The following is a 23366-nucleotide window of genomic DNA, read 5'->3' as shown; positions in this document are numbered from 1 at the left end:
CGTTCAATCACAAACTGATTAAAAATTTCGGTACAAGCTCAATAGGATTAACAAAATAAAACATATTTATAAGCAATTGGATCAATCTTAACCAAAAGTCCATTCCAAAACCAATAAATTTAGAGGTAATAAGATTTAACTGTGAAACTGATAGTTATAATCAATTAACTTGAGCGTGTCAATAGAAAGATCTTGTAAGAGGAAATTCAAATAAGACAAAGAAGATTTTCGACCCAATTATTCAAAATATATTGTATTGTATGACCACCCAGTCAAGACCGAGTGATTGAATATCAAGTGAGAAAATGACCGATCGGTCTGAAAATTAATTTGAATAATCAACATGAAAGTCAATGAAAATAGTAGTCATTTATTAACAATTAATATGAATAATGTCATTTATTAATAATAAATGAGTCATACATTATAGTAAGCTAAATATAATTATTATAAATATATGTATGACAAACCAGATAGATAATTTTAAATTATGATTACTCATTTTTATTACATAATAATTAAGTAAATAACTGAATTAAGTATCAGAATACCTTTAACATGTACTCACCCACACACCCACACTAAGGACAAGGATTTCAACCCTACCCGAAATACATACATATATATATATATATATATATATATATATATATATATATATATATATATATATATATAATAAAAAAGGAAATATTCCACTCATACCCTAGTTGGGTTGGTGCTGAGGCCGGTAAATATAATAAAAAATAAAAGCACCAAAAAGAAAAAGAAAAAGGCCTATGAAAAATTTGCACATGAAGAAACCTATGGTTCTTAACAAGTGGTTTTGTGATGGAGAAGCGTTGAGATCTTTGTCTAATTTGTTGTTGGTACAAGGATCATCAAACCGAATGTCTTCCATGCTGTTTTCCTCTTTGAATATATGGATTCCTGTTGCTTTAACAATTGAGGTCTCTATAACACCTTCATATGTAACCTTCACATGCTTCCATTCCTTTTCTAAAGGTAAGTCAAACAAATTCATATAGATTGGTAGCTTTCGTAGATCAAAGAGGTATGTTTGATCGAAATCAAACATCCTCTCTATCTCCTCGAAATAAAAGGCTCGTGATTCTTGAACTTTGCCATCAATGAACACCATAGGTCTAATGAAACCAAACTCATCTTTATCACCCACAGGTGCTATAAGAAGAGAAAGAACTTTGGCAGGAAACTTATTACGAAACCAGAAAGAACAAGAAGGTCCACTACTCTGGAGATCAACCCACTCTGGAAAACTTGCTCCTGGAAACCAGAACTCAGTTTTTCTAGCTTCATGCAGTTGCTGCTAGTCATACATAATTCATAAAGAACTCATTAGCTTACCAACATTAAGAGCACTATGTATTATCAATAATAAATTTCAAAAGCAAAACAAAACCTTGTTTAGCAACATGCTTAAGCTGGAGGAAGTCAAGGATATACAGTTTATTGCCTTGAAAAGTTTTAGTTTTGGTGGAAACCCTCTGATTTCCTGAAGATGTTTGCAATGACTCACATCAAGAGTGAAGAGGTTGTGAAATTCTTTGATGCATTCAGGAAGGTGTGTGAAATTATTGTACCGTAGAAATAAACTACGCACTTGTGCCAACCGCATGAAACCTGCTGAAAAGAAGTCATCATCCAGGTTGCAAGACAAGGCCGAAAACCAATCTACCTTTGAAGGAACCACTGAGCCTAAGTTATCTTCAGCATTTTCTGATTTTACCCATTGCCACCCCTTGCAATTAGTAACACTAAAATCAAACAAGTTAGGCATCGTGGCAATGCTACTTGGTAAATGAACAATTTCACATGACAAGAATAAGTCTTCGAGTCCAATAAGATTTTGAAACGACACTGGCAATTCTTTAATGGGAAGCTCCTCCAATTCAAGTACCCTTATGTTTCCCATCTTTCCTAGTATTTCTGGAAATTTCTCAAGATTCGAACAATATGAAAGTTCTAGTCTTTCAAGAGTGGGCAAGTTGAGAGGTGGAAAACTCATAAGCTTGATGCAGCCTTCCGCATTCAATATTTTAAGTTTACTCATAAAACCAACGGAGTCGTGAACTTTAACTAAACTCTCACAATCTTTGAATGAAACTTCCTCCAAATTTCCGAAATCAGACATATCGGGTGTCTGTGTTAAAAATTTGCACTCATCAAAATTCAAGACAGTTAGATTCTCGAACTTCTGCAAAGAAAACAAAGAGAAAAAAAGTTGAGATATTTATGTTGTTTTTAATGATTTACAAGATGAGGAAAACACTGTTTAAGCTTGCCTTTGATGAGCCAAGGAATCCAAATGACGTAAAATAACTGTGAGGTAACTTGCATGTCACAAGCTTGTTCGGATCAAAATTTGATGGTAAACAATTTGAAGGGTATCCATGCCATTCCAGTACTCTCAAACTTTCCGGAAAATAATTGGGACCTTTGGAAAATTTACCATTTCTAATGATAAGTATTTTAAGGTTTTTCATCCTTCTGAAGGCGTTGGCATTCCATTCTATCGTTTCTTCTTTTTCAGATATAGACAAATCCAGGCATATGATTTCAGTTTCGCTAGTTCCCTGTTAATGCAAAAGTCACATTCACGAATCAAAAAATTCCCGTGTTAAGAGAACTTTGCAAATTGTTAAGAGAAAAAAAATACTATGATATGAACAGATGACATAAAAATATTAAATCATCGATGAAACTTACTTACCTTGTTGTCTTTTAAAACATGAATGATATCTTTCCCTAACCATAATCTCCTGCGCTTCCCTACCTCTTTGGGTGACTTTTGCAGGTCAATTTGTCTACCCATGTCCTCAATCAAGTCGTGCATTTCAATTACATTAAACCTTTCACGCCCAACCTTTATGAGAGATTTTTTTACCAACACCCCAATGTGATGTTTCATGTTGTTATCATAAAGAACACCAAGTATTTGTTCAACTTCTTTCAAACTAATTCCTTTCAAGCAACAGGCGATGTCAAGAAAGACATTCTTTTCTTCTTCCCCCAAAGCATCAAAGCTTACTTTAAGTATCTCTATAATTTCACCGTTTGGAATTCTTTTGTAATGTTCAATCGCAGACTCCCATTCTTCTACACTTTTTCCAACCAAGTTGGAACCTATTACTTCTAAAGCCAATGGAAGACCAGAAGCATAAGTCACTACACGTTTCAACACGTCCTCGTAACTTGGATCGACCTTTTCCCTTTTGAAAGCATTCCATATAAGCAATTGAAGAGAATCATTCTTTTTCAATTCCTTCACCTCATAAGTTCTTTCAATCTCATGACATTTTAGCAGCTGTTCGTCCCGAGTGGTAACGATAACTCTGCTGCCGGGAGCAAACCAATCAGATCTTCCAGCAAATGCCTGTAACTGCTTTCTGTTGTCAACATCGTCTAGAATCAAGAGAACTTTCTTTCTACCAAGCCTTTGTTGTATCACTGAAATTCCTCTTTGCACACTTGCTAAGTTGATGTCCTTCTCTCCAAGTAGTTCAGAAAGAAGGACGGTCTGGAGGTGTTTTAACCCATGTTTATTTGATTCTTCTCTTACATTTTGAAGAAAACATGAACTATCAAAATCATCAGCAATCAAATTATAAACTGCTAGAGAAAGTGTTGTTTTTCCTAACCCACCCATTCCATGGATCCCTATCATGTGGACAACATCATCCGATCCAACATCCAAAAGTTTCTTGACTTGCAGCACCTGTGACAGTAGGCCAACTGGGTAATCCGCAACATGTAAAGGAGCACGATTAATCTCCCTGGAAACCCGTTCAACAATTCTCTCAGTAAACTCGTACTGGTATTCATGCCTGTTCCGAAAATTGAAGTTTTAATCAAGTTAAACTAGAGGCATTGTATCCATGTCTTGATACGTATACTAATTTTCAATAAAATAAGAAGATCGGCAAGGTGGGTACCCATCTTTGAAGTGATAGCCAGAGAAGTCAGCAACTTGACGCAGAGCAATCTTCCATTTCTGTAACTTCTCCTTCTGCGCTTTGAACCTCTTTTGATGCTTAGCCAATGCTTCTTCGTAGGTACCTTTCTGGTGTCTGACATAAGAAGGATCCACCTTATAAAACACTGGTATAACCAACAGCCCTTCACTTTGGCAGTGAAGGATTGTTGTGAGTTCATCCAAGCATAAGGAGGAAGAAGCATAGTTGTGAGAGAGTACAACGATGGCAATCCTAGACTCTTCAATTGCTTTCAGAAGTGCTGGTGTGATTTCGTCTCCGCTTTGAAGTTTGTCATCATCGATGAAAGTGTGAAGTCCCCTGTCACAGAGAGCTCTGTATAGATTACCGGTGAAACCATAACGCGTGTCTTCCCCTCTAAAGCTGAGGAACACATCGTACGTGAATCTACGGGAACTTAGAGTTGCCATTAGAACAAATTGTTAGCGTGTTAGGACTGTAAATGGAATCAAACTTTGAATAAACATGAAATTCCAAGATTGAAATGTAAGGTAATGCAGAGTCAAGAGCCAAGCAGGAATTAGCGTACTGTACGTTAAAGCGCGTGAAACTTTTGGAAATATCTTTGTTTCGGTCTTTCTGAAACTTTTGGAAAATATCTTTGTTTCGGTCTTTCTGATTTGTCTCACTATATTGGTCAATTGTGAATGCTTTTTAGTTTTTCTCAATTTCAATCTTTCTTCTCTTTGGTCATCTAAAAGTTGATTATATGTTTATTGTTATTTTCAATTAATTTTCTATCAATTTTAAACTTAATTTATTACATAATATTTTAAAAAATAAAAGTAGTTTCTCTTGATTTAAAATTTTGATTCTAGAATTTGATAATGATTCTATGGATAACTTCAATTTTATAGCAAAAATCCAACCTATTGGCCCCACCTAATCGTAGTTCATATGGGACTTTTGCTTCCTATACTCTAATATTGTATTGGGGTTTGTCTATATTTAAATTTAAATCTAGATACATTTTAATGACAAACAACATTAAGAAGAGGATCCCATGTTGTAGAAAAAGATATAAAACTTCAAGGAATTATTAAAGCACTGAAGTTTTACTTTCATCTAGTTTATAAAAAAATACTAAAAATACCTTATAAGTTAATCCAAAAAAATCTCTTTATTTTGATATTCTAAAAATTCTAAATTTTTTTCAGCGAAAATAAATACTATAGAATTGATAATGATTAATTGACAGAGGTCATGAATTGAATTGAGAAAATATTTTAAAAGTAATGTAAAATGGAATTAGTTAAAATTTTAAAGATTTGATAGGTCAGGTACTCGTAATAAAAGTTTGCAGTCGTCAAAATTCAAGGCCGTTAGATTCTCAAACTTCTGCAAAGAAAAACAAGTAAAAGAAATAAGAAGGCAATGAAGAAATTAGAGTGCATTATAAATTTAAAAGATGAGGAAAATGTACTCTTTTTAAACTTACCTTCGATGAGCCGTGGAACTTTTGCATCGATTAATTTTTAGAAACTATACTTTAGTTCTTTACAAAAAAAAAGTATATTAAAACGAGTAAAAAATATATAACTTTAAGCTTGAGTTCATAAAATATATTCTTTATTTTATGTTTTTATTTTTTTAAATAAGAACTGAAAACTTATTCTTATATTATTTTTTAAGAAAATCTAATTTCTTTTTATCTTTATATATAGAACATGTTTTCTATCAAGAAATAGAGTCATTATTAACTTTTCCACTTCCATGTTAAACAAAAGAGATTAGAAAAAGTATTTTCATTAAGAACAACAAATTATGAAATAGAAAATAAAATGCAAGACAAAAGAACGAAATTTTAACCATTTTCGAAATGGAAAGAAAAGGAATGTTTGTAATGTCAATGCGGCGACACACTTTGAGAAAGGGACGGAAAGAGAGTGAAAGAATAATGACTAAAGTGACAACGTAATTCGTGTTTGGCGACGAGGAAGAGAGCAAAGTGAATCTTGTAATAAAAAACTAATGCGACACAAATGAAAAAAAATTTGATGAAAATGTAATTTTAATCCTAGCAGATGAATAGGTCTCGATTCTTTAAAGAACCAAGACATATAGTTGTGTAAATATTTATAAAAATACCACAAGTAAAATTTTTGAAATTATTTGCAAAAGTTATAAACATTGATTCTTTAAAAAACCAAATCATATACCAAAATATGATTGAATTATTTTATAGTGAAAGCTTATAGTTGTACAAAAATTTCAAAAATGTCACTACATTTGAATAGATTTTGTTTTTTTTTTTAAATCGAAATATATTAAACAATATCAAAAGCTTTTTTAGAATAATGAGATATAATATAATAAAATGCATTGTGTAAAGATGTAACGTTCAATGTACACATTACTTTTTCAACGGGTAAGTATGTATAAAATGCACAAAAGATTGACTCATGAATTTCAATGAAGATTCTAACACAGCAAACTAAACTTTTTTTTTGAAAAATGTATTTTCAATTTGTTGTTATCAATACAAGAAAAGGATGTTCATAATACAAGGTATTTTATATATATATAACATATGAGTGCCAAAAAAAAAGTTTTTACCTTAAAAGCCTACCACCAACTCATCAAAATCACTAATATAGCAAACACTTTGAAAATTAAAATGAACTTTTTGTGTTGATTTTAGAGTCAATATATAGATACAATAAACATATAAAATCGTTAATTTCTATGATAGTTGAAGAATCATTATAGAAAATTCATTTTCTATCTTGGTTTTAAGGATTTGTTATGTAAAAAGTATTGAAAGATGTTATTTACATGTCTTTCACCCTACATTTTGTGACAGTTAAAATTATACTGGCAGTAAAATGTATTTGTTTTCTGTAACAGTTATATATAATGACATAACAATTTCTTTTAAAAAAGATATTTATTTATTCAATTTTCTACTTGCGTAACAAAAAATGTATTTTTTCTCTTAAAAAAATTTATTTATTTATTTCTCCACTTGCATGACAAAGACCTTATATAAAAAATTCACTTCTATGACAGATTTTCAAATAATATCTTTAATGATTTAAATACATAAACTATTCTAAACTTATATATTTAATAATACATAAACTATTTACTAAACTAAAAGTTAATGTGATCAAATACATATAAAATTGTTAATTATAAATATTTTCTAATTCGATTATGATAATTTACGACAAATACTTAAAGGAATACGTTAACTATCTTGAACCCTTTGTAACACTTCATTCCTTAACAAAGATAAGTCACTTAATATCTACGTAATCAAATACTTATTCCATGAATAAAAGATAAAATTAATTAATTATTTAATATACAAGAAATTTTAATAATTATATATTACTTCTCTCTAAACGTCACAAATATTTAAGATATGAAACACCCATATATATATATATATGTATATATATATATATATATATGTATATATATATATATATGTATATATATATATATGTATATATATATATATGTATATTTGTTAATCATATGAAAAATACTTTTCAAAATTGGCTTGATATGTGTCGTTGAAAACACAAGTGAAGGAGAAAAAAAGTGTGAACCACAATTTGTACTAGAAAACATGAGGAGAATAAACACTTGTTGAAAGATGCAACATATTGAGAAACTATATAAACAATAATAAAGAGTAAGAAAATATGCATAAGAAAAATTAACACTGATTAACAATACTTGATTTTTCATTCACAGTTTAAAACACAAGATGGATTCCCAAAACGCAAGCTATAATGCTGGGCAAGCAAAGGGCCAAGCTCAGGTCTACCTTCAACCTCTTCTCTTTGTAGCATGTTGATATTTATGCATGATGGATATTTAGAAAACATTGACAAATTTTTTATGGTATTACAGGAAAAGGCTAGCAACATGATGGACAAGGCCAGTGATGCTGCTCATTCTGCTCAAGACTCCATGCAACAGGTTCTTCTATGCTTTATTTCTCAACTTTTATCAAAATCAAATTATCTCGTAACATTCATCTTCGATCCAATATTCATATTGATATACAAATGTAATAAAACTTTGCATGTTTGTTGAATTAGAAATTAAGATTCATGATAAAAGCGAGTGTATTTTGTTGTGTGCAGGGTGGACAACAAATGAAAGAAAAGGCACAAGGAGCTGCTGATTCTATCAAGAGTGCTTTGAATTCAAAAAATTAATGAAGCCAAATGGATAATTAATTATGTTCGACTTCCCTTCCCTTCAATAAATCTTATTTCTATTCATCTACATATGTTGTAGAAACATATTTTTTTATTTGAGATAAATTAATTTTATTTATAATTGATAATATATATACTAGTTCATGTTGAGTTCTTTCAAGAAACAAACAAGATGTTAAATTACTTCTCAATCCTACATTTCGTTTTAAATTCTATTAGGCAAACAATTTGGAATTTTGGTGCAAAGCATTTCTTTTTCTATTTGTTTTGTAATGAATTGAAACCTTTTTAACTTACTCAAATTACAATTGTAACTTGAAATATGAAAAAGCGGTCTTTTATTTATTTTATTCAGTTTTATTTATCTTTTATTAGAAAAACTTAATTTAGTTTCTCATATTTCATAACTCTAATGTATTTTCCGACTGACCGAAATGAGCGAGGTTACACATTTGTTTTATTATTTGAAAATTAAAAATTATAATATACTTAATATGAATTTCTTAAATTAATAATATAAAACTAAGAGCAATGTCAAGAGAAGTAAAAGTAGAACTCAATCTCAATAATTTTTTACTAAAGGTCTACTTTCTTAAACAGTTTAACATTAATAACCTAATATAACATTTTTTATTGTCTGGTTTTAATGAGATACATTTATCTTTTTGTCATAATAAATAAACTAAAATTTTCATTTATGGATTTAAGCTTGACAAATGAAATTGAAATATAATTATTAGAATATCAGTTTTACAATGTTTAACGTCACTAAAACTTCATGTAATATACGATAAGAAGTTTCATTAGTCAAAGATAACACTCAACACTTTATTATAGAAGAGACAAATTTCTTCTTTATTGTAAGACTTATAGAATATACAAAAGTTGACATAATAATTTCAATGAAGATTTTAACACAATAAATCAAATATTTTTTAATAGTGTACTTTAAATTTGGTATTATCAATATAAATTAATCAAATACTTTCTAAAAGGGTATTTTAAATTTAGTATTATCAATATAAGAAAGGACCGTTAGAATATAAGATATTTTATATATAACAAAGTGAGTATGAAAAAGAAAGTTGTTAGTTAGAAGCTACCATCAAATAATAAAGAAAGTTTTTATAATGATTAAAAAAAATGATTATTAGACACACTTAAATTTTTTACATTCATTTGATACTATCTTTATTTACTTTTTATTTTTTTTTATTGAAAAAATACACAAATTTACACTTTTATAATCATTTTACACTGATATTTTGTATCAAATGAAGGTAAAAGTGTGTAATGATACATAACTAAAATAGACTTTTTTACATGAATTTTAAAGGTGACATAGCTACAACTAACATAGAAAAATGTTGCTTTTTTTTTTATGATAGTTGAATAACCCTTACAGAAAATTCAATGTTAGTTTTAAAGATTTATAATAGAAAAAGTGTTGAAATTTGCCATACTTTGCACCCTACTTTTTTTTATGACAATTAAAATTTCACTTATCTAGATTATATTTTCTATGATGATTTGGTTATTTATAATTATCATAAAAATAACATTTTCGATATATGTATAGTTTTAACCATCATACAATGGATCGTTTTTTCTATAATATATATATATATATATATATATATATATATATATATATATATTATAAATAAAAGAAAATTGTTACGCTAAAAGGCTACCACCCATTGCTAAAAATCACTAATATATCAACAACGTATGACAATTGAATTGGATTTTTTATGTCAATTGAGTCAACATGTAATGAACATAAAAAACCTTTAATTTCTATGATAGTTGAACAATCATTATAAAAAAACCACTTTCTATATCAATTTTAATAAATTATCATATATAAAATATTGAAATATGTCAGTGTAATTCACCCTAGTCGTAATAAAAAAAAAATCATACTTTCTAGTATGGTTTTGGTTACAATTGTCATAGAAGTAGCACTTTTCATGATAGATATAGTTTTGACCATCATAAAATGTATTATATTTTCTGAAAATTAGATATAATATCATAAAAAGTCCATTTTTCTCTTAAAAATATTATGTATTTATTCAATTATCTACTTGCATAACAAAAAAAAAGCATTTTTCACTTGAAAAATTTAATTTATTTATTTATTGTAATAAAGACCTTGTATAAAAAATTCATGACAGATTTTCGAATAGTATCTTAATGATTTAATACATAAACTATTCTAAACTTTAATAAAAGTTAATGTGATCAAATACATATAAAATTGTTAACTATACAAATCTTCTAATTTAATTATGACAATTTACGGTAAGTACATAAAAGAATATATTTACTATCTTGAACCTTTTGTACCACCAGTAGTACAAAAATATCGTATAATGTCGTTGTTTTTTGGCCTTTCACGTCGAATTCAAGGTCGATGCCATATCAGGAGACGTTAAATTGGCGTCGAATTTAAAAAATTCAAGGTTAATCAAATTCACATCGAATTTTGTTAATATTCGACGTTAAGCAATTTTTTAGTTTTTGATATTTTATAAAGCATGAACTATGAACGTATAGTATAGTATCAACAACAAACAACAATAACAAACAACAAACAAGTTCAATTAAACAACAACAACAACAACAAACAAGTTCAACCAAATAACAACAACAAACAAGTTCAACAAAAAATAACAACAAACAAGTTCAACAAATAAGTTCTTCAAAACGAAAACGAAAACTAACGTTCAAAAGGTGGGTTCGTCGCAATAAAGTGTTTCCATCAGTGAGAGAGAAAGCAGAATGCGCCTATGAAGACAAGAACACGAAAATAATCGGTTAAAAAAACGAAAATTATACATAAAGTAGTTAATTAACATGCATTTGTATCAAATCAAAGAAAGATTACATGTGATGGTTGTCAAACTTCCTTCGAGAAAAGTTTGAGAAGAGAAGAGGGTCTCGCGCGCTAAGATAAAGTGAATGAATTTTCAATGTCCCGCTCAAATTAAAAAGGGGAAACTTTTGGCTGAAAATAATACGTCGAAGCTCCTACAAAATTCGACATATTATATGTGGTTTAAAAGAAAAAAAAAAGAATTAAAAAGGATTACTTTTTGGCTTCTGACTGACAAATAATACATCGAAGCCCTTACAGAATTCAACGTATTATTTGTTGTTTAAAAGAAAAAAGAAAAAAAAATAAAAAAAATAAAAAAAAAGTGACTCTTTGGCTTATAAATGACAAATATTACGTAAGGATTAGACGTATAGGATTGGACGTATTATTGGTGGTTTAAAATAAAGAAGAAAGAGAATGACGCGCTGGTTTAAATAATTACCATCATAGAACGTCGAATTGAATGAGGCTTTGACGTTCTACAATTGCATTTATTTATAAAAACTACCTGTCATTTTTAACGTTGGTTATTCAGTGGTTGGACGTTAAACGCATGACGTTATACGTTGCTTTTGCAACTAGTGCACCTCACTCCTTAAGAAGGACAAGTCACTTAATATCTAGATAATTAAATACTTATTCTCTCAATAAAAGAAAATTTATTAATTTTTAAATATTCAAGAAATTTTATTAATGGTATATTACCTCTCTCTAAAATCACTAATGTTTAATAAGTGCCAAAAATACTTTCTAAAATTGGTTTGACATGTGTTTTTGGAAACACAAATGAAGGAGAAAAATGTGTGAATCACAATTTGTGCAAAAAAATAGGAGAATAAACACTTGTTGAAAGATGCAACACATTGAGAAACTATATAAACAACAACAAAGAGTTGGAAAGTATGCATCAGAAAAATTAATACTCATTAACAACATTTGATTTTTCATTCACAATCTAAAACACAAGATGAACTCCCAAAACGCAAGCTACAATGCTGGACAAGCCAAGGGCCAAGCTCAGGTCTACCTTCAACCTCTTCTCTTTCTAGTGTGTTGATGTTCATGCGTTCTCGATATTCAAAAAAACATTGACAAGTTTTTTATAATATTATAGGAAAAGGCTAGCAACATGATGGACAAGGCTAGTGATGTTGCTCATTCTGCTCAAGACTCTATGCAACAGGTTCTTCTATCCTATATTTCTCAACTTTTATCCAAATCAAATCCTATCATAACATTTAATCCATAGCAATATTCATATAGATATATGAATGTAATAGAGTTTTGTATGGTTGTTGGATTAGAAATTAAGATGCATGATAAAAGTGAGTGTATTTTGTTGTGTATAGGGTGGACAACAAATGAAGGAAAAGGCACAAGAGGCTGCTGATTCTATCAAGAGTACTTTGAATTCAAAGAATTAATGAAGCTAAAGGGATGGTTAATGGTTAATTATAATCGACTTCTCTTCCCATCAATAAACATTGTTCCGGTTAATCTACATATTTTGTAGAAACATTATTCTTTTTTTTTATTTCATATGTATTCATCTTATTTCTATTTGTAGAAGTATCATTTCATTTTATTTTAAATGTGACCATTTTCCTTTGATATGGGAATCCAGATTCTTTAATGATCAAATACTCAAAGTTTTAAATTTGAATGGTTCTAAAACAAGGTTACAATAAGATCTAGCAATTGATTATATATATACTATTTCATGTTTCCTTTCAACGATCAAACAAGTTTATCTATCTGTTAACTTACTTCTCAATCCTACTATTTGTTTTAAATTCTATACAATTTGGAATTCTTAGGGCAAACCATTTTTTTCCTATTTGTTTTTGATGAATTGAAACATTTTTAACTTAATCATAATTCCAATTGTAACTTGAAATATAAAAAAAATGTATTTTATTTATTTTATTCAGTTTTGTTTATCTTTTGATAAAAAAAACTCAATTTAGTTGCTTATATTTCATAACTCTATTATGTTTTCCGACTTAGACTAAAATAAGTGAGGTTACACATTTGTTTTATTATTTTAAAATTAAAAACTATAATATATTTAATGAGTTTCTTATATTAATAAAATTAATAAAAAAAACTAAGAGCAATGTCAAGAGAAGTAAAAGTAGAACTTAATCACAAGAATTATTTTCTTATGTTAGACTAACTGTCTTTCTTAAACCGTTTAACATTAATAACCTAATATAACATTTTTTGTTGTCTAGTCTTAATGAGATACATTTATGTTTTTGTCATAATAAATAATATTAAATTTTGATAAATTAATATTTTAATTTATGGATTTAAGCTTGGCAAATGAAACAGTTCAGTTGAGAAATAATCATTAGAATATTAAGTTTTAGAATGTTTAACATCATCAAAGGGCATATAATATAAGATAAGAAGTTTCATTAGTTAAAAATAACACTCTAACACATGCTTCATTATAGAAGACACTAATTCTTTTTTGATTTTGTAAGACTATAAAATATACAACGAATTTCAAGGAAGATTTTAACATAATAAATCAAATGTTTTCTAAAAGTGTACTTTAAATTTGGTATTATTATTATAACTTAATAAAATATTTTCGAAAAATATATTTTAAATTAATATTATCAATATAAGAAAAAGGATGTCAATAATATAAGATATTTTATACATAACAAGATGAGTGCAAAAATGAAAGTTGTTAGTTTAAAGCTACCACAAATTGATAAAGATTATTTTTTATAATGATTAAAATGGACTTTTTATTCAATTTTAAAGTTGACATAGAAACAAGTAGCATAAAAAGATGTTATTTTTTTAACGATAGTTGATAACGTTATAAAAAATTCATTTTATATTTATATGTTAGTTTGAAAGATTTGTAATAAAAAAGTATTGAAACTATGTCAAATTACATGGAAACTCTAGAAATGAGAGAATTTGAATAGAGTTTAAAATTATTTTCATAATTTAGTGTTAGACACAATTTGTAGAGATTAGATAATATGCAGATAATGTTGAACACTCAAAGATAACAAAGAAGAGAACTTGTTTTTATAGTGATCCAATCCTGAGTTATATCTAGTTTTTCTTTAAGCACTCTTAGGGTGTGTTCACTTAGAAGTGATTGGGGGAGATGATTTCGGGGAGAGTGATTGAGTGGATTTGAGGGAATTTGAGGAGAATTTTTTTTGTGTTTATTTGAGTGGATTTGGAGGTAATTGAGAGTGAATTTAGAGATAACATTTGTGAGAATTAGTATAGGATTTGATTGATGTGACAAATAAAAAAATTTGTTTAATTGATAAAAATTAAAGATTACCGAAATATCCTTAATTATTAAAGTAACATAAAATGATAATTATTAATATTATATTTAATTGTAAAAATATTTATAAAGAATAAAAAATTAAAGTTAATAATAATAATAATAATTATTATTATTATTATTATAATAATTTATTATTATTATTATTAATATTTATGCTAATGCTAAGAATCCATTTCAATCAAATACATTATATAAAGGGTAAAATTGAAATTTATGACAATTCCTTGCAAATCTGCGCTGGATAGGAAGAATTGAAAATTTACTTCATCTCGCAAATCTCTTCTTTTCATCGCTCGCAAATCTATAGAAACGAACATAAAAATTATTTGAAATCCATCGTTGCAAATCATCAACAACAGTAAATACCTTAAAGCGAACACGGCATTAAGGAATTTCATTGATCTTTGAAAAGATTTCGATGAATATAATCACTTCTAGTGTATAACAAATATAACTACTTTTGGTATCAAACTCCCTATATCGTTTAATTCTCCTAAGTAAAATAAACAAATATTTTAAATCATAATGAACATCTTACATCTTTGTTACATTACAAAAATAATTTTATTGAATAAAAATGATTTTAATTAATAAAATTAAACAATTATTTATTTCAAAATCATGAAAATGTGAATTTTTGAAAGATGTGTTGATATTAGTCTTAAAATTCAAATTAGTTTTAATTAAATGAGACTTAAATATATAATTTATTTAATAGGCATTAGATGATATAGAAAGTTGGGCTTGCTGTACTACCCACATACAAGACTGTATCTTAATGGGCTGAAAGAAACTTCGTCCAGCACTTTCCTAAATTTCTCCCTTACCTCCACACAAATAAAATTTTAATTTTTTTTTTAAATTTTGTAATCTGAACATAAAAAATGTTCTGAAATAAAAAAATACTTATAAAAATGGAAAAGGATTAACAAAAAATAATTTTTAAATTATATAATTTGTAAATCATTTCAGATTACCTAATTTAGAAATACTTTTAACTTCTATAATATAATTTTTTAAAAAAATTGGTTTAATATTATATAATTTAGAAGTTATTTTTATTTTCAAATAGGACAATCCAAAAATTATTTCTAATTTTTACACTATACTGTTTGAAAGTCATTTTAAGCTCCTGAAAATATTTTTTGGATTGTAGAATAAAAAAATAGAATGAAAATTTTCTATATGAGATATAGAGAAAAATTTATGAACATGCATGAAGAAGCTAGCCTTACAGTAAATCTTTAATTAATTTTTCTTTTTTTGTGTTACAAATAAATTGCATACATTGTGATTATGATTTTGGATTCAAATGCATCAAATAAAAGTATATGGCACACATACTTAGAAGATAAGCTTTTGTAGTTAAAAATAACAATAATAAATAATAACGGAATTAGTTTATGTAACTATTTCTTTTATACATATTTTTATTTTATCTCTTTTTATTTCTTGTGTTCATTAACAATTCTTTTTTAATATTCTTTATCTAGAAGAAATAACATAATTATCAAATACAGAGAAAAGAAAATATTGTGTGAGTATACCAATTAATAAAATGTAATTTATTTTAATAATTAGTTTTATATATTTTAATATAATTATAATTTTTCATTTTTGAGTAATTAGTTTTTATTGTAATATTAAATATATTATATTTTTAATTACATTCATTTTTTTTATTATATAAAAAATGTGCACATGAAAATTATAATAATATATTGGTTAAATATGTCACATTAAAAATCAGCTTCTACTTTTGTAGTGTTAACAAAGTCAAATTTGGATAAATAAAAATTAATTGAGAAATTATAATTTTAAGTATTTTCTATAAAATTCAATCAAAATTTTAAAATGATTATAATATTTTCAACAAAATATATAGTTATTAAATAAAATTTCACAATTTAACAAAATATATTTACTTTTATATCAAGAATATTTTTTCCAAATTATATATATTGTCAGTGAATTTTCCAAGAAAAAGTAAAACTAAGCTTTGTGAATAGTGCGTGCCTTCAGACAATCGATGAGCTTGCAGAACTGCAGAAAATAGACAAAGAAACAAAGGACAAGTTATATAATATGACAAAATCTCCATAATCTCGTGATGATTAATAGCTACAGCATATACCCGTACTTCATTTCACATTAATTGAAAAAGGAGATGGGCGCCAAAATACAGCAAAAAAGAACGTCCATATCATAGATTGAACTCAGATATATAATGATCTTTCCTCACAGTTTTTTATTTTTTTTTAATTTTGTATATTATAGTATATTTTTTATTACAAAAACATATATTACAAACTATAATTTTTATACCAAAAACTAATTTATTGAAATTTTTTAGATTGCTTTCACTACATTATAATTTGTAAAGAGAGACCACACATACATAAATCTCTGATAAGATGTTGTTTACTTTGAGTTTAATATTTATAAATTTATTTTTAAAATCTCTTATGTGTATATAAATTTATATCCATTTTTTATTTTATTTAATATAAAATTTTGTTTGTACCGAATCTAATTTGTTCATAATCTTGTTAATTAAGTTTTAGGTTTAGCTGAAGCTATCTCATCTTGTGTTTAGCCTTTGACAATGGATATGACAGGTGATGGTGTTTGTGATTTCATAGTAACTAGGAAATTAGTATCTAATGTCATAAAAAAAGTGCTTTTGAATAACAATAATGGAGAGAAGTAGGTGTAATCATGTTTATACCTAAGACTATGAAAAGCTATATCTATACATGTACCCACAAAACAAAACTTAAACCTATAATATTTCTCTAGTGGTGTGATTGGAATTTTAATCATGATATGAAATGTATCATAATTTGTGGGTTACATATTATAATATAAATTATCTTGCTTAAGACCAACGTTTTCTGGTTTGTTTAGTGGATGGAAAGCACCTAAATGCCCTGGAGCAGTAGAACTGGTTGGCCACTATATAATGAACATATGTGAGTTCAATCTACTGCACATAATTGTATAGCAACAATGCTACAAGGTACTTATAAAGTACCTGGTTTAAATACTTTGAAATTTAAATTAAGAAGTATTTAAAATAAAAAAGTCAATTTAACATTAGACATAAAAGTTAAAAAAACTTATGTAAAAAAAATTAGAAAAATTGACATATTCTCTTAATAAGTAAATTTTAACTTTTTAAATCAATCTTATCAAACTAAAAAAAACTTTGAACTAATTTATATATAATAAATATGTTTTGTTAGTTAACGTGAAACTTTCATTTATTTTCATTAAATATAAACTTAGATATTAATAAATAGTATGATAATGATTAGCATAATATACTTAATAAAATAACAAATTTTATTATAATAATTTTGATATCATTTTAAAAAAATAGAATATTTTAAGTTTTATTTAACTTCACAAAAGTAACTTATAATTATATAATATAAATTTTTATTACTTTTAGTCAAATATCTTTAACATATTTTAAAATATTATAAATTTATTATAAAACAAATTTAGGTTAGTAGCTAATGAATATTAAAAAACAAAATAAATGAACTAAATAAAATTAAAATTAAAAGTAATCACTCGAAAAAGGTCGCGCAAGATATAGATTATAATAAAATTGATATTTTGGTTATTAAACTAAAGATACTTTATATTTTATTATTATTATTTTTCTTTAAATGAAACTTCATCCGAATGAATGATGCAAAAAATATATATTTTAAAAGTTTAGTGAATTTATTATTTGTGAGATATTATGAAATGCATGTTATATATATATATAGGAAAGAAGGGTATATGAAAGTTGAAAAAAAAGAGAAAAGAAAAGGTGAAGTTGGGTGAAAATGATTAGTTGTAGAGGTAGGTGAGGCCATGCATGTCAGTTTTTGGACCAAAGTGAATTATAATGTGGGAAATGCACAGCTAGCACAGTTATAAATTGATTGGATCATTCTTTCCAATCTTTCCAACATCTTCAAAACCTCTCACAAAGTAACAAGAAAATGGGACAACATGTTCCCTCGCTTAACATTTTCCTTAATATATCTTTCTTCCATAACACTGTCTTTCACCTTCTCCACATACCTTTAATTTAGTTTCTCAACTACTAAAAATATTAATTATTTTGATACAATTTTTTCTGTTGTCTGACAAACTTATACATATGACATTTTAGGACAGAAAAAATATTAACAGTAAATTAAAATTACTTTATAATTAAATTAATTTATGAAAACTCTTTCCTGTAATTTTCCTTAATATATCATTAGGAAGAAGTTTATTCAGAAGGAACCCAAATCTTTGTCAAATATAATCTAGTTAAAGGTAACTGTTGGTCAAATATAATAATCTCTATTGAAGGAAGAGTTCTCTTAATTTAAGTTATTGTTTTACTAAGTAAATGTAGAAACAAAACACTAATTCTTAGAGGAATCTTGTTTTTCAATCTCATAATACTTGAAAGATTATTGTAAAATAGAAATCTTAAAAAAAAATACAAGAATTTATATTAATTTACACTTAATTAGTTCTTGTGTTATATCTAATTTTATTCTAAAAATCTTATCGAATTTAATTACTACATAAGTCACTCTGACTACCTTTTTCTTGAGACAATTAACTCCAAATATTTATTTTCTCCATATTCTTTCTACTCAGACTTAATTTTTTTTCACCATCTTTTCCATCCGATGTCCCATTTATTTTGTTGGTTAGTTTCATATAACAAAATTGTAATCAAAATTTTCTAAAAAAATAAATATTAAAAAATAAATTTTAATTCTAATTTAATCTCATAAAATCTACTTATAAAATTAAGTTGACACTCATCCCTTTAAATTGAATTTATCACAATTTTATATGTCCTTTTCACATTCCACCTTTCTGACTCTAACCAATTTGGTCAACCTTATTCCTCTTTTTAAAGAAAAACTTCCATACTTTTCTTCACCTACAAAATATTTTCATAAAAATGTATTCATATTTTTTTTATTGATATTTGTTTTAAAATAATCAACACTCTACCACGTCATATATTCTGCATTTCTTGACATAGGATATTCATACAACATTTCTCAAAATGAAAATGGATGCCTTTAATATATATATATATTATAAAAGTAATTCCTTCATGTTTTTCACATTACCATTCAATATAATACATATTCAAACACTAAAGTGTAGGTCCTCCGTGATGGTGACCGAGAGAAACTTATGCACATGTTAGCATAAAGCTTCTCTCCTTACTGATTTTGTTGTTTGTTCAATTGGGACCTAATCATTTTCATTCATAATGTGTAACAAAACAACCATATTCAAAATTATCATGGCCTTGTCAATGTAGTCAAACAATTACATTGTGTCCATGTTTCTAACATCATTAGTATATGACCATTTATGATACATTTCATAGGAAAAACATCAACCCAATAATATAATCTAAGTATCAATAGCGGAAATGTACTTTAAAAATTTTGAAGAAAATTGAAAATAATAATAGATGAAAAGAAAAAGGACGATTTGTACCTTCCAATCTCAACCACATGTAACCAATATTAAGAACTTGCATTTAAGAAGGAAAAGATGGTTAGAAAATTTAAATGTGATATAAACCAAATATTAAATAAAAATGACAAAATTAAATATTATATGAAAAATAAAACTTCATAAATTTATTATTCTAAAAATTTATATTAAAACTAATGTTTATCTCTAACTTAAATTAAAAATAATGTTATATTTGTTTTCATAATTCATTCATCACACACACAAAAACGCACACTTATTTATATATATATATATATATATATATATATATATATATATATATATATATATATATATATATATATATATATATATATATATATATATATATATATAAAGGATAGATAGATACGTACATAAACTGACATTTGAGAGTATGGAAAAAAAGTTTAATTGTGTAAAGTTTATGAAATGTGGAAGATGGGGTCCAATGTATCTGAAATTATGCTGAGATGTTTTGTATTGTCCTCTCTACGAAGAAACATAGTCAAATTGGTTTCACGTGGTTCAGTACTTGAAAATTTTCAGAAACAAAAAAATATATGCTACTAGCTTTTCGCTAAAATCCAATCAATTGAAGTACTCCGTGAAAAAAAATATTATTTTTTATTCTCATGCATTAGTTCAAGAGATACACTTTTGAATCCCTTTAGTACGTGGTTTTGTATCCAAAGGATATAAAAGATTATCAACTTATTCTTTTATATATATATATATGATTAACTTTCTTCTATTATTTGCAATAATTTATAATAATAGTTACGATTTCAATTGACTTTTATCTTTTAGGATTTCAAAATTTTAAATTATTATAGTCACAATTAATAATATTGTTTTACAATTAATAAAGTTAATATAGTTAACATTTATTTATTGTGTTAAAGATAAAGTAAATTTATTTTGAAGTTTAATATAATTGTTTAACGAAATAGGGTCTATCAAGATAAACGCGTTAAATCTTAAATTTTATAAATGTTTAATCAGACTTTGTTTAAATATTAATACATGTAATATGTCTAAAACATTTAAAAACGTCTAACATTTTTAATGTATATATGACTCGATCAAATCTGGTTCCGACCTGTTTTGACATTTTGTCCGACTTGGTCCATTTTAACTTGTGATCTGACCTAACTCATCTCAACTTTTTAATTTTTTTTTGTTTATAAGAGAACCTATGTTTTTTTAGTGAAAGACAAATATTTCCTATCTACTCAGTTAATTTTTCTTCTTTTTCAAAAATTTTAATAATACTTCAGTTTAGTTTGTTTGAATAAAAAGTAATTTAGTTCAATTGAAGCGAACTATTTGTTGGTTCAGTGTAATTTTTAATAGTTTAGTGTAGTTCAATTAATTTGTTCACCCCTAAAGATTTGTGTGTTTAATTATTTATAATTATTTCTTTTTTTATTAAAGACTTAATTAAAATTAGTCAGTAAAACAATTATGAAAATATTTAAAAGAACTAAATTTTAAATTGTATAACTTGATTAGGATAAAGATTCAATTAGATCGAATCTCGTGAACTCATTCTAATACATTTTTTGGTTAATGCATTTCTAATATGATTATGATATTTACAACAAGTAGTCCTAAAGATGATTTCTAAACTTTAATATATAAAAAAAAAGTCATTTTCTTAATTTTTATTATCAAAGTTTTGCAAGAAAATAAATTATTATAATTAAAGTTATTAAGAGATTTGTTTATGAGAGAATCTATGTTCTTAGAAGAGACAAATCTTTTCTATCTAATTAGTTTTATATCTTTTTTTTTGTTTACAAGAACCTATATTATGAATAAGTGGATAAATACTACCATTTTTAGTTTTTTTAATTCAAAAATATTGCATTTTGATTCAAAATTAATTAAAAAATTAGTGCAGTTTAAAAAAATGTTAACGTACGTAACAATTTAATATAAAAAAAGAAGAAGTCATTCTCTTAATTTTTATTAACAAAGTTTTGTAGGAAGATAAATTATTATAAAGTTATTAAGAGATTTGTTTACGAGAGAACCTATGTTCTTGAGAAGAGACAAATCTTTTCTATTTATTTAGTTTTATGTCTTTTTTTTACGAGGAACCTATATTATGAATGAAGTGGGTAAATATTATCATTTTTAGTTTTTTAATTCAAAAATATTACAATTCGATTCAAAATTAGTGTAATTTGGTTCTAAAATGATTACAGTTCACTTTAAAATTAGTGCAGTTTAAAAACATGTTAAGGTACGTAACAGTTCAATTTGTTCATATTACAGTTTTGTTTAATTTAGTATATTGCAGTTTGATATAACAAAAAATAGTTTAGTGTAGTTCGTCTGAACTAATTTTCAATTTAATTTAGTTCAAACAAATTAATTTTTGATTAAGTGCAGTTTTTAACTGTACAATTAATTTTAGCCACCCCTGTGAAAATATGCATATAAATTTTCATTGAGTGAAATGTGAATTACATAATAGTAAAGTTGTTACAACACCTTTAAATAAAACACCTTTAAATAAAACACCTTTAAATAAAACACCTTTGAATAAAACACTTTTAAATAAATCCCCTCTTAGGGACGATAAACCAGAAGAGAAAAAGAAGTTCTAACTTCTAAAATTCTTCTAAAATTCTTTTAAAAGTGAGTGTAGATCAGAATAAAATTGACCTTATTACAAAATTTTAATTAAATTTTAAAAATAATATTTTTACTCAGGTCAAATATTTTTTTTTACTAGTTCTTCTTCAATTATTTTATAATCTAATCATGTGATGATTAGAAATATTTATTTTAATCTAATCATGTGATGATTAGAAATGATTTCAATTTCACTATTATTGCAATAGAAATGTTGAATATCTATTTCAATGAGCCTACAAAATATTCAGTATAATATAAGAAAAATGTTCACAATCATAAAATATCCACAACTATGGATTCAGACAACAAAAATGGTGTGACGTCCCAATTATATACATCATGCATATATAATAAAGACGTCATCATGCATAATATAGGAAAGCAGTCAAGAGTAATTTAAGGATTACAGTCATCCTCAGAATAGTGCGGAATTGACAACAAGAGTATTAGAATTTCTCCATGAAAATCACGGAGAATTTAAATCTTAAGACACACACAAATGTAATTAAACGAGTTCACGAAATAAGAATTTGTAATGCTAGGTTGCAGCACTGCCGTCTCCATCAAGAGTTGCTCCCAAGGTATCCTCCCCGCCATCTGCTCCCATCCAAGTGGATGATCATCGCCAAATAACATATCCAAATTAGCACACAACACAAACAATGCAAGGGTGAGCTAGATATAAAAAGCATGTTATCATACATAGATTCATATGAAAGAACAGTAAATTGACATTACAAGACTTGTTACTTTATACCCCGACTTGTTACTTTATAGACCGACTCGTC

General features: G+C 26.4%; 3 protein-coding genes across 3 annotated transcripts; 2 read left to right on the top strand and 1 right to left on the bottom strand.

Annotated features, from left to right (window-relative positions):
- Positions 1-668: 668 nt before the first annotated feature.
- On the bottom strand, positions 669-4514 carry LOC108343899 (disease resistance protein Roq1). Its single transcript, XM_017582331.2, has 5 exons — positions 3954-4514; positions 2732-3845; positions 2304-2594; positions 1421-2215; positions 669-1324 (listed from the first exon to the last, which is right to left on the bottom strand). Exons 1-5 carry the CDS (start codon positions 4421-4423, stop codon positions 707-709), a joined length of 3288 nt encoding a protein of 1095 aa, XP_017437820.1. The 5' UTR covers positions 4424-4514; the 3' UTR covers positions 669-706.
- A 3170-nt stretch (positions 4515-7684) lies between these two features.
- LOC108345498 (stress-induced protein KIN2) lies at positions 7685-8323 on the top strand. The gene is made up of 3 exons (XM_017584076.2): positions 7685-7785; positions 7878-7946; positions 8114-8323. Exons 1-3 carry the CDS (start codon positions 7732-7734, stop codon positions 8186-8188), a joined length of 198 nt encoding a protein of 65 aa, XP_017439565.1. The 5' UTR covers positions 7685-7731; the 3' UTR covers positions 8189-8323.
- Positions 8324-11993: 3670 nt separating this feature from the next.
- On the top strand, positions 11994-12621 carry LOC108345508 (stress-induced protein KIN2). The gene is made up of 3 exons (XM_017584082.2): positions 11994-12096; positions 12190-12258; positions 12425-12621. Exons 1-3 carry the CDS (start codon positions 12043-12045, stop codon positions 12497-12499), a joined length of 198 nt encoding a protein of 65 aa, XP_017439571.1. The 5' UTR covers positions 11994-12042; the 3' UTR covers positions 12500-12621.
- The last annotated feature ends 10745 nt before the right edge of the window (positions 12622-23366 follow it).

The sequence above is a fragment of the Vigna angularis genome, chromosome 8, assembly GCF_016808095.1.
Source record: "Vigna angularis cultivar LongXiaoDou No.4 chromosome 8, ASM1680809v1, whole genome shotgun sequence".
Lineage (NCBI taxonomy): Eukaryota > Viridiplantae > Streptophyta > Magnoliopsida > Fabales > Fabaceae > Vigna > Vigna angularis.
Note: the sequence above shows the minus strand (reverse complement) of the source record. Positions and strands in the feature narration are given on the sequence as shown.